Raw genomic sequence first — 12,936 nt, 5'->3', positions numbered from 1 at the left:
GGCCCTAGAAGGGGAAGCCGGTACTCACACTCTGCATCTTGGCCTCGGTGTCCACAATGTTCCTTTCCACCTGGTCCGCATTCTTCTGCAGCTGCTCAATCAGATCTGAGAGTTCCTTGTTGGAGATGCTGCGAATGGAAGGAGCAGGGAGGTGGGACTCAGTGCCAGCCCCAGCCTCCCAGGATGGTCCCTCCCTGAGCCCCAGGCCGGACCTGCCAACCCAGCCAGACTTCCAGGAGCTAGCCTGTCCGCACAGGATGCAGCCACCTACACACAAATAGTGCACAGGGCAGGGGCATCGGCCTTTGCTTTGTCCATTGGATTTAAAGCTCCTATTCTGCTCTGTTGTCAAAACATAAGACTTTGATTTTTTCCACTGGGGTTGGCCTCTCTGTGTTGGCTGGCGTCCACCACTAACTCAAGCCATCCGTGTTAGAACTGAGACAGATGAGGGGGACTCAGCTCTTCCTGTGACACTTGGCGTGTTGAAGTGTTTACCACTTAAGGCACTGTCAAAGTTTGTAAAAATCACTTTGAGGGGATTGGGGATTTAGCTCAGTGGTAGAGCGCTTGCCTAGCAAGCGCAAGGCCCTGGGTTCGGTCCCCAGCTCCGGAAAAAAAAAAAAAGGAAAAAGAAATCACTTTGAGTACTAATGACAGTCTTTCGGGTTCTTATGGCAGCCACTGCCAATCACATGACCCAGTAAATAAACAAAGACATTGAGTGTGGACTCTCCATGCTGCCCTGGCTGCCTCCTGCAAAAAGACTGTCAGTCAGACAGATAGCAGGACTGCCTCTCATGCCAGCTCTGTTTCCTGCACTCCACAGACACCTTGAATAAACGACATGGCAACCACAGCGGGCTGTCATGGCTCCTGAAGGCAGCTGGTGTCAGAACTGTTTGAAACAGTTTTGCATTAGGCTTTTTGATGTCACAAACCTGGGTGAACTCAAGATGACCCTAGAACTATTCCTACACAAGCCAGAGGAGGGGCACTTTCCCTGATATTCTATCAGGACTGCTGTGATTGGTGCAAACAGGAACCTTCATTTGCATGCAAGGTGTGCTGTGATTGCTAGAGATGCTTTTTTGCTTATACAAGCAAGGGTTGCCTCACTTGGGGCGTTGGCTGGAAGATTCCCTTCTGTAGTGCCTTCCCTGAGACTGTCAGTTTGGGTATCAACATCCCTGGACCCCAGAAGCCCTGACATCATAAGGGGTTAAGCCACAGAATAGTGATCACCGATGACAAAAGGAACAAAGGTAGCTGCGATGTGAGGCCACAGAGACCTGTAGCGCTGGGCCGTCATGGGCTGAGGAATTCTGTTTTCTTAGGCCTGCCTGAAATGTAGAACATTTGGTGGCTTGGGAGTCCCAGTGGCCAGGCCTGCCTGAGTTGGAATATGGCTGAGCCTGGTGGTGCAGGCTTGTCATTCCATCTACTTGGGAGGCTGAGGTAGGAGGATCACACGTTCAAAGCCTGACAGGGTTGCGCAGTAAGTTCAAGGCTGGCTTGGGTAACTTGGTGAGACCCTGCCTCAAATAAAAAGCAAAAAGCGGGCTGACAATCAGGTCTGTAGTGATATCCCAGCGTTAACATGGCCCTAGATTCTGTGTCCAGAGTGGTGACACAGAACAAAACATCTGTAACACTTGTAGGCCTGAAGGTCCTGGAACCGGAGGCCTGCACAAGGCTGGTGACTTGGGATGGCTGCCCCTGCTGCTGTTCCTACCTGTGATCACAGCCATCTGCTGGCAGTCACCTGGGGATAGCTCCCGGTTAAAGCCCCACCCATGTACAGCTCCTCCCCCACCCACAACTGTGATAGAGCCAGACCTGGCTGTCTGGCTGGTAACAATGTAACAGGTGCAGGCCACAGGGCCAAGTTCAGTATCTGCTTGAAGAAGCAATTAGCACCACATTAGTTTGTCCATTCAAAAATACACACGGTGGGTGGGTTTCAGTACAGACTTTCACAGGCATTGCCACTGCCTGACTGAAGAATGTGTTTGCCATCCCCAAGTCCCCACGCCCATTAGTGACTGCTTCCAATCTCTTGATCCCCTCCCCTCCTTGCAACCATCACCCTACCTATCTTATGCTTAACATTTTATCTGTAGCCCTTCATGGCTAGCTTCTCCTCGTGTCTGGGAGACCCATCCCTGTCACAGTCTTTGTGACAACTCTGCTCCTTTCCCACCTAAGTAATATTCCATTGTATATATAAATGGGTTTCGAAAAATGTGGATGAGTTTGGGATCTTGGCCAGAATGTGCAGTAAAGAGAGGCTACGAAGAAAGGTAGGTCCTGGGTGCATCCTTTGTGTTAGACAGGGGTAGAGGATGGGGCTGGGGGACTAGATCCTCAAAGTGATCCCTCTGGTACAGGAGAGACTGAGGATCCTGTGCAGTGCCGCAAGCCCCAGGGTCCAGGTCGCTAGAGCCTAGGACACTGCATACTGTCACTGTATGTTTCTTAGGTTCTCCTGGGTACCCGCCAGCAGTTGGGGACCAGCATGGCAGGTACTGACCAAGGTGAGCAAAGCTGGGAATTATGAGTGCGCATGCCCAACTCCCCTCCTTGCCCAGGGGCTCACAGTGAACAAGATCCAGGCTACCCTTCCTGCAGAATCAACCAAGAAAGCCGCACTTTCCCAAAGAGAGGCCCAGGAGCCCTCCTTCTGTAAGTCATTCCCAGACTGACCTCTGTCAGTTTAGGCAGCTAGGACACCCTTCCTGCTCCCCGCACCAGATGAGGTCACATGGCTCTCTCCCTGTTGGAGAGATGAGATCTCACCAAGAGGGATCAGAATGGAGAGAATTCATGCAGAAGCCAGGTCAGGAGGGATAAGCTGAGCTTCCAGAGAGACCCAGTCAGGGCCCACCCAGCTTTTAGGAGACTAGGCTCCTGCTCTCTGCTCTCTTGCCTCCCATAGGCCGCATCTGGAGACAGAGAGAGGCTTTCCCCAACATCCTCCTGCCTGCACAAGCCACTGTTTGGAGCCTTAGTTTAGCATGCAGGAGGAGGCTAGAACAGCTAAGAGGGACCAGCCAGAGCTTAGACAGTTGCAGGCAGGAATCATGCCTCTTCCCCGGGAGCCTCAGTCTCTCTACCTGTTGAGTGAGGATGAGCACAAAGGCACTCTCCTTGTCTGGCCTTGGCCGAGTCACTGGCCAGACATCAGTCAATACCACCTCTGTACCAACTTCACACCAAGACTGAGGGAGGCTTGTGTGGATGAGGTCAACAGAGGCTCAGAGATATCAAAACACTCCCCCGCAGTCACGCAGCCTGCGAACAGAGAGTGGGAGTTCTCCCCTTAGCTCCGACTGCTGAGCAGATGGATGCTGGAAAGGCCACATGATCCAACACAGGGCAACAGCATGCATTGTGATAACAATAGGCGCCGATACCGACTTTCTGCACACCAGGTTCCTACTCCCTCTGACCTTATCTTCTTCGAACCCTGCAATTAGCACGATGGGGAACCATATTATTATCCCAACTTCACAGAAGTGGAAAATGGGGAACAGAGAGGTTAGGTAACCTTCCCCAAATCACACAGTAATTACCTGACAAAGCCAGGATTCCAACTGAGACAGTCCCCGGAGTCCACACCCCTGACATCTTGTGTAGGCCTTGTAGTACACAGCACATAGTTAATAGATTGGTTTAAGATACCATGTGCTCAAAACTGCCATACCTTTACCCACTGGTTGTGATAATAAAAAAAGAATAATGGAAAACTGTGTCAACTGCCACAAGAACATGGAGAAATCACCCACCTCCCAAGCTGCGGGGGAGATGTGAATTGGCTCAGAGATGTGGGGAAAGGTGGACACATAAATAAACCAGGTGTGGCCCCCATGCTGCAATCGCAGCCCTCGGGAGGCAGGGCTGCATCGTCAGGAGTTTAAAGCTACATATTATGAAGCCAGCCTGGGCTATCTGAGGACCTGTCTTCAAAGGGTGGGGGGGGGTAGATTAGGTGTCTCAGTTTGGATCTGAGTTTAGATCTCAGTCCCCATGTAAAAGCTGGAGTGGTATCACACACCTATGTAACCCCAGCACTGAGGAAGGTACCAGCCTATCTGAGAGGGAAGACAGAGGGAGGGAGACAGAGACACAGAGAGACACAGAGACACACAGAGACAAACAGAGACAGGCAGAGAGACATTCAGGTTCATTAAGAAACCTTGCCTCAATGAAACAAGGCAGAGAGTGATAGAGGACTCAAGGTAGACTCCTCTGACTACCTACACACACACACACACACACACACACACACACACACACACACACACACACCCCAGAATAAAGTCAAGTGTGGTAGCTCACACCATCAATCCCAACACTCAGGAGGAAGATCAGGAGCTCAAGGTCATCCTCCAACATGTAGCAAATTGGAGACCAGCTTGAGCTACATGAGATCCTGTCTCACAAACACACACACACACACACACACACACACACACACACACACACATACACACAAACAAAACACACAAACAAACATGGGGTGGCCCATGCCTTTACTCCTAGCACTTAGAAGGCAGAGGCAGATAGATCTCTGTAAGTTCAAGGCTAGCCTGGCCCCCGTAGTGAATTCCAGGACAGCCAGAGTTACATAGTGAGACATTGTCTCAAACAAAGCAACAGCTGAGTGTAGAATTGCCACTCAGCCCAATGAATCTTTACTCCTGGGTTTAAACCTAAGAGAGAGTTAATGTGGCTTCTGTCTGCCCGACATTCTGCACAACATATGAGAATTTGAAACTGAGCAGTGAGCAGATAGGTAAGATGTGACCCATCTGAATGGCTCCTAAAATGTGGGGAAGCTCTGACCCCTGCTTTGGTAAGGATGAACCTTGCTAACAGGAGGCTCAGGGAAAGGTGCCAGACAGGAAGGATCAGAGAGTGAGTGGACCCATGGTGTACAGTATCCGAGTGGAGGGATTCCCCAGGGTAAAAAGCAGATTAGATGAGGCTGGGATCTGGCCCAGGAGAGGGTTCAGGAGTGCTAATGATGGTGCGTGCTGGGTGGGGGGCACTGGGAATTGGGGGCGAGAATGTTCTAGAATTACTTGTGTGGTTGACTGTACACGGCAACGAACATGCAAAACCTCAGGGGTCGTAGCCACTGAGCGAGTTGCAGACTTAGTTCATTTTGCTTCATGAAAGCTCTTTCTAAAGAGATCGGCTGGATGGGATGGCTGGATTGGCGGCACACATCTGTTCCCAGAGGCTGAGGCGTGGGGATTATTGTAAATTCAAGGCCAGCCTGGACCAGAGTCCCCTGGCTACATAGGGAATTCTAATGTGAGACTGTCTCAGGAAAAAAAAATCAACAAAAGATAAATAACAAGAATCACTATGTGAGTCTGGAGCGTGGCTCCCTGATTGGCACCTCTTGGACTCTGGCTGGCTGCCCTGGCTGCCTTGAGCAAAACTGCTGTCAGTCAAACAGCCAGAGGGATTGCCCTCATGCCAGGACCAGCCGACTAGAACAGTCCGTAGACACCTTTAGAGAACCACACATTGATCAAAGCAATACACCCCAGCCGTCAAGGTTTGCAAAACATCTTTTGCTATCTCAAGCTTCAGAGAATTGGAGCTCACCTGAAACTTTATCTACCCAGGTAGAGGAAGCACTTCCTGCATAGCCTAGCAGAGGGATTGCTGTGATTGGTGCAAATACCACTTTCATTTGCATTCGAGAGTCTGTGATTGGTGCAAACACTCCCCCTCTGGCCACACTTGCAGGCTCCTTCAGGCATCCTTGGGAGAACCCCTCTTGTGATGCTGGTGAAGGGGTGGGGGTGGGATATCCTGATGCCAAGGCCCCCCGAGGGGCTGAGAGATGAGGCTAGGGTGAGCGGCAGATGCTGGAAGCTGAAGGAGCCATCGGTGGCCCTGCCAACCCTAAGAAGCCAACCACCAGGTCAGTGGCCAGCAGCGGCAGAAGCCGGGATAGCACAAGGCACCTATAGCGTGCTGAGCTACGGCCTCTCAGCATGCTACAGCTGGTGCTATAGCATGGATTCTCAGGTTCTGGGATTATACGGTTTGCTCTCAGGGTCAGGCAACCCCAGCTACCTGGAAGATACCAGAGAATGCTTCCAGAGGCTGACTGTCACCAGCCCAGTGCTGAACAGGCCCTTGTATATATGACGCCCCTCAGGAATCCTGCTGCCCTCTAAAATGAGTGGCATTACTTATTTTAATTTGTTTTCGAAAGTTATTTATTTATTTTATGTGTACGTGTGTTTTGCCTGCACATTGTCTGTGCACCACAGATGTGCAGTGCCCACAGAGGCCAGAAGAGGGCGTCGGATCCTCTGGAACTGGAGTTCCAGACTGTTGTGAGCTTATGTGGTGTTCTAGGACTCCAACTCTGGTCCTCTGGGAGAAGAGTCATCTCTCCAGGCTGGCATTATTTATCCTGCTTTACAGAGAAGCGGTGAGACTTGAGTCCGGAACATCCTGTGCTTTTACTCTTTGGGTTTGGGGTCTGAGTAAGAGAACGATGACCATGTGTGTGACCATGTGAGAGCGGCAGTGTTTTACGCCAGCGGCACAGGAATGTGGAGTGGAGCAGAATGCACAGGGAGGGGCCTGGGAACAGGCCTGGCAGGTTGGGCTTTTCATCTCACCGAGGAACCCCACTGGGCATCCACTCTAGGTGGCCTTGATGGAGGCTGAGATAACAGTCCTTCCCACCACTCTCATCCCAGTCCTGTCCCACCCGCAGTTGGCAACCACCTGATTGGTCCAGAGAAACCAAAGCACTCCCAGCCACCCACCCCAGAACAGTGCAGGGCTAGTAAGCGCCCAGCAGTTAGTCGGAGTGTGAGCCTGTCAGGTAGACACTGTCATTTGAAGATGTCGCAGATGCCATCAACCCCGTCTGCCCGTTTCACTTCAGAAGTAAAGGCACCACCTAGGGTCACATGGGGGACAGCTGTGGAGGGGAAAGATCTGTGTCTGGAACCAGCTAGGGCTTAGAGCCTAGCTGCACCAACAATTGTGCTGAGAGGATTGAAGCTGGGGCTTTAAACATCCTAGGCTAGCACTGTGCTCTGTGCCACAGACCCAGCCTTCCTTTTAGTTAGTTACTTAGAGACAGAGTCAAAGTTGATAGGCTAGCCTTGACTCACTCTGCACTCAGGCAAGGCTTGAACTCCTAATCCCCCTACCTCAGTCTCCCCACTAGCTCTGGTAACAGACCTATACCACTATGCCCAGTGAGTTGTTCAATCAATAGCCCTCAGTTTCATCATCCCTTCAGTGGGATCAATACATCCCGCTGCTTAGTGAAAGGTTGAGTCTGACATCTGAATTGAGATTCATTTATGGGGGCTCAAGGATCGAGGTTGGGGTTCAGAGCAGCATCTAATGGCAGATCTGCAGCCATTTACGCTCCTCAGTTGGGGCACTGTCTGCCTGACTACGCAGAGGGCACTCACCATGCTCCTGGTGGCTTGTGAATGTCTTGGCACCTCAGTAGGGCTCAACAGTGAGAATGCCCCTGGGGTCCCTGGTTCTCTGCACTGTCCCTCCTCTCTAAAGTTGCCATTACAAATAGAATCAAGGCTGACGCTAGTCCCCGTAGAAGCCACACACACACACACACACACACACACACACACACACACACACACACACACACCCAGGTGAAAACTTCCTCGATAGAAGGGCACGGAGCAGACAGAAGGGCAGACAGAGGGGCACAGAGGAGCCTGTGAATTCAATGCCACCAGGGACCACAGTGACATCAAGGAGGCTGGAGAACCTAGAGCAAAGCTGCACTTAAAGGGACATGGTTCTTTCTGTATTCCTGGGGTTTCCCGAAAACTGAGAGGGACTGAGTGAGGGCCATCAGAACCCATCTGTGGCGGTCAGAAAGAAGGTCCAGCTGAGGCCTGAGAAATGCCACCTCACAGTCTTGGCTCGGACTCCTCCACATATGTAAAGGAACAGGATCTGGATGGGGTCCAGGACTTTGAAGGCCCCGGAAATGGCCCTTTCAGCCCAGGTCTGGCTGTGGGTTGGCACTGCCTGCTAAGAGGGTCTTGCAAGCCCAGTGGGGTCTTCTTATGTCCCTAGGATGGGGAAAGTGGGGGCAGGCTGGCTGGGAGGGTGCTGGGTGCCTCCTTGGAGTCTGTGGTGGCTAGTTAAGTCATCCAAGAGAAGGAAACCTCAATTTAAAAGATGTTTCGGTAAGATCTGGCTGAGGGTAGGACTGGAAGGCATTTTTCTTAATTAGTGATTGATGGGGGTGGGCCCAGCCCATTGTGGGTGCAGCCACCCCTGGGCTGCTGGTCCTGGGTCCTATAAGAGAACAAGATGAGCAAGGCAGGGGAAGCAAGCCAGTAAGTAGCACCCCTTCATGGCCTCTGCATCAGCTCCTGCCTCCAGATCCCTGCCCTATATGAGTTCCTGTCCTGACTTCCTTCACAGAGTATGATGCACAAGTGTAAGCCAAACGAGCCCTTTCCTCCCCAAGTTGCTTTGGTCCTGTGTTTCACACAGGAATAGCAATCCTGAGACAGAGCTCCAGGGCTGTGTCTGAGAACATGAGGGCCTGACAAGAGCTTCCTGGGGACAGGAGCAGAAACAGGTATCTCTTTGTGTGCCTAGGATGTATCTGGAGCAGAGCAACCTAGGGGGCGGGGCAGGGAGCTACCAGCGGTTAGAAGTTCAGTAGTTACAGCTCCACCTGCTTTAAGCTGCCTGCTTTATGCTGGGGACTCTGTGGCTCTGGCGCCACTTGCCAAGTGGGAAGTTTGAGCCCAGTGCTGTGTGATTTCATAGCATGGCCAGGACAGCCCATAGTTTTGTCAACAGAGCCAAAAAAGACATCCTTCTGAGGAGACAGGAAGGGGAACATCCACTGGGTATCCCCATACACAAACACTCTGCTTGGGTAAGAAGGAACACGGCTGTCTTCAGAGAACATAGCTGTCCTGCTGAGCCCCTGAACAACTGTAATTTTATGCAGGGGCCATGGTCCCTTTTCTGAAGCTGGGACTGGGAGAAGGGCAGCAGAGCTGTTCAGTAAGCACACAGGCCTGTCAGACGCCTGGGTTCTTCCCTTCTTACTACATTGCCAGCGACATGGCTTCTTTGAGTCTTAGTTGTCCTATCCGTAGTGTGGTGACAGTTAGGATAGAGCACCTGCACCACCATGGACCCCTCACACTCTTTCACGTGAGGTCCCCTGAGGCTGACATGAAAGTCACGTGGCCTGGACAGTGGGGTGGGGGTGGGGATGGGGGAGGACTCCTGGAGGTTCTGGAGCCTCTGTGGTGAAGTAGATGAGCATCTGTCTGCCTTACTCAGGGTCTGGTACCTATGGATACCTAATGAAGTCAGTTCTTTGCTCCCTGGACCCTCCTCCACCCCCAACACACATGCACGCGCATACACACACACACACACACACACACACACACACACACACACACACACACACTGACCAGGAATTTGCCTCCATGTCCTTGACAACCTGACTCCCAAATGATCCGGCATTGCCAAGCCAAGTCCAGGTCGGAGCGGAAGGACTCCCCAGGACACAAAGCAGGAGTGGAGACTTGGCTTGTCCCCAGGCAGGGAGGACAGCCTTTCCCCAATAGCAGTCTCTCTGAGAGCCAACTGCTGCCCAGTAGCCCTGGAGAGGCCTTCTCTCCACTGGAGGTGTCCCTGGCTGCCCAGCCTGTTGCCCTGCCTGCCTCTCCTTGTGTGGAGGTGGGACCAGGAGGGCTGGGAGGGTTAGCACTCCATTCTTGCCATAGCTTCCTGACTCCCTAGGCGGAGGCAGCCTCCATGCACCAGCCCTTGGTCCTGCCTCTGTTCTCCCCTTTTGGGGTTAATTCAGTTTTAGTGAGTGTGTGTGTGTGAGTGTGTGTGTGGGGGGGGGGTGCAGGTGGGGAAACCTGAAGAGGAATGGCTGGAATGTGGGAGTGCAGACTCCTTCCCAGAGCCTTCTGTCTAGCTCCCCCAGCCTCATCACCCTGAGTCCCACCTGCCCCCAGAGCCAGAGGTAAGCACAGTAGCTCCAAGAGGTCCTCTAGAGGCTGACGTGGGTGTGGTAGAGCCTCCAACCTGGTCTCTCTAAACAGTGACCCCGACCATGCCTGGGCTGTCAGGAGTTAGGGAGCACGCACTGGGTGCCCACTGCCTTCTCGGCCCTTTCATGGGCCATTTATTAGAACTGAAGGGCCCGTGGGGGGGCGGGGAGGAGGGCACAATAGTTACTGGGGCTGGGCTCTTTTTCTTTCCCCTTTACGACATTTTCTTTATTTTATGCGTACAAATATGAGCATGCATGCCTGGAGGTTGGAGGACAATCTGAGGTAATTGGTTCTCGTTCCATTGTGTAGGTCCTAGGGAGCAAACCTAGGTCATCAAACTTGGTGGCAAGCGGCTTTACTCACCGAGCCATATACTCAGCCCCGACTTGTGCATATGTGTGTGTGTGTGTGTGTGTGTGTGTGTGTGTGTGCATGCATGTGTGTGTTGGTGGGTAAGAGTGTACGTCTATGCGTGTATGCGAGTCCCCACATGTCCCTGGTTGTCTCAGCTGTTGTTTCTCAGCTGCCTTCCACCTGTTACTTGAAACAAGGTCATTCAGAGCCTGGGACTTGGCTGGATAACCCAGGCTAGCTGGCCAGCATGTTCCAGGAATCCATTGTCTCCACCTCCTACTCCCCATCCTTGGGACTAAGGGATGGACGCAAGATACTACACCCAGCTTTCAACACGTGCTCTGGGGATTGGACTCAGGTCCTCACACTTTTTATGTGAGACAAATGCTTTACTGACAGCATTTATCAAACTCGACCCTCTTTTGCGATTGATTTTATTGGGAAGGGGCTGGGTTCTTTTTTTATTTGTTTTGTTTTTTTGAGACAGGGTTTCATTATGTAGCTCAGGTTGACCCTGAGCCGATGATCCTCCTGCCTAAGCCTCTCTATTGCTGAAGTTTGGGGCTCCATCAGCAGGTGTTTCACTAAGCAGATGCTTCATAGGGCATCAGCAACTTCCACATCTCTTTTCCAGATGAAGTTATCTGAGGCACAGCAGATTTAAAAAACCTGACTAAGGTCACACACTATAGAATCAGGATTTGATTCTAAGTAGCCAGGCTCCAAAATGACCTCCCCAGTCCAAGGGGGACATCAATACTAACCCTAACCCACCCCATTCCAGACAAAGTGACAAGAAGGGTCACTCGTGACAGAAGGGTAAGGTAGTCACTCCCAGGAGTGTCAGGGTAATTGACATCTCGTTGGCACCCTCGTTAATAGATTAATCCTGGGTAACAGGCAAGGTGACAATCAAGTGATGGTAAAGTGAGTCATTCCTTTAGATGTGACCACAAGGGACTCCACACCTGTCCCTTTGAACAGGACTTTCAAGTGCAAGGAACCAGCAACCAGGAACCTGGGCCACACACCCCACCCAGTGATGACACAGACTCCCTCTCTGACTCTCAGAGCCACCTGACAATATGGATGTCATTGGCTCATACTGGGGTGGAATGTTGCACTTCAGAGCAGGCTAGGGTGGCGGGGGTCTCACAGAGTCTCCTAACACGTCTGCATGTCTTTGTGGTAGAACTGTGACTTTTGTTTTTTGCTTTTTTTTTTTTAAATATTTTATTTATTTATTATATATATGAGTACACTGTAGCTGTCTTCAGACACACCAGAAGAGGGCATCAGATCTCATTACAGATGGTTGTGAGCCACCATGTGGTTGCTGGGATTTGAACTCAGGACCTCGGGAAGAGCAGTCGGTGCCCTTAACCACTGAGCCATCTCTCCAGCCCTGTTTTTTGCTTTTTAATGCAGTTCTTGTTAATAGGAACTGTTTTGAGAGTCTTCCTGTGCACCTAGATTGGTCAGTAAGTGTCTACACTAATAACTGTAGCAGCCCAGCAGGGACTCCTAGACATTCAATATCAGCTCAATACATTTCGCTTCTACTCCTGTCCCCCTGCCCCAACTCCTTGCCATCTCTCTTCCCCTGTCACAGACCCTGGGGACAGGACTTTGACCATAAGCCCCTGGAGATATGAGCTATAGACAGACCATAAAATGCCTGGTCCAATTAATGCCTACATCCTGAGCCCCAAACTTATGCAAGCCCTGGAATTAAGGGTTACAGAGGGGCCCACCCTAAAGATGAGTAAATCTTTATTGTCCTAAACTTTATAGGTTATTAGGGAGGGTTAAGAAAACAGCCCAATCATTATAATTAGGAAGATTAAATAGGCCAGGGTATTTTCAGCCTCATTAGTCCTATTCAGGCCTCCTAATCCAACTTGTTTGTTTGTTTGTTTGTTTGTTTGTTTGTAGAAACAGTCTTACTATTGTAGACCAGACTGATCTTGAATTTGCAAACCTCTGCTTTCAGCCTCTTGAGTGCTAGGATTATAGGTGCTCTTTTGATCTAAAATTAATTGTGGAGCATATAACTCAGTCCAATTAAAAAAAAAACCAAGCAAAGAACAAAGAAATGAAAAATGGTAGCACTATAAATGGCAAAGCAGCAGAGTAGGTTCAAACACATTGGTCACTACAATAAACATAACTGAGTTAAATTCTCCAGTCAAGGGACTGGGGAATCTAGTTCAAATTGGTGGAATGCTTGACTAGCATGCATAAAGTCTGGTGGTTTCAGTTCTCAATCTTCATAACTTAAGCATGATGTTTCAAGGTTGTAATCTCAGGATTTGGAAGATGAAGGAAGGAGGAGAAGGAGTACAAGGCGATCTTTACCTATATCAAAAATCCAAGGCCAGCCTGGGCTACATGAGACCCTATCTGTCCAAAGATAGATTTCCCTCCTTGGAACTCACAGAAATCCACTTGTATCTGCCTTTCAAGTATTGGTATTAAAGGTGTGTACTACAAGCCTGGCTTGTAT

General features: G+C 50.8%; 1 protein-coding gene across 1 annotated transcript in view; it reads right to left on the bottom strand.

The window, feature by feature from the left end:
* The window catches only part of Ppl (periplakin), a 45,648-nt gene that overhangs the window by 25,919 nt on the left and 6,793 nt on the right, over nt 1-12,936 (bottom strand). The window contains exon 2 of the mRNA NM_001106976.1: nt 29-128. Coding sequence (NP_001100446.1) covers nt 29-128 — 100 coding nt within the window. The remainder of the gene's footprint in view (nt 1-28; nt 129-12,936) is intronic.

Source organism: Rattus norvegicus, chromosome 10 (genome assembly GCF_036323735.1).
Source record: "Rattus norvegicus strain BN/NHsdMcwi chromosome 10, GRCr8, whole genome shotgun sequence".
Lineage (NCBI taxonomy): Eukaryota > Metazoa > Chordata > Mammalia > Rodentia > Muridae > Rattus > Rattus norvegicus.
The sequence above is the reverse complement of the archived record's forward strand: the minus strand, read 5'-3'. Positions and strand labels throughout refer to the sequence as shown.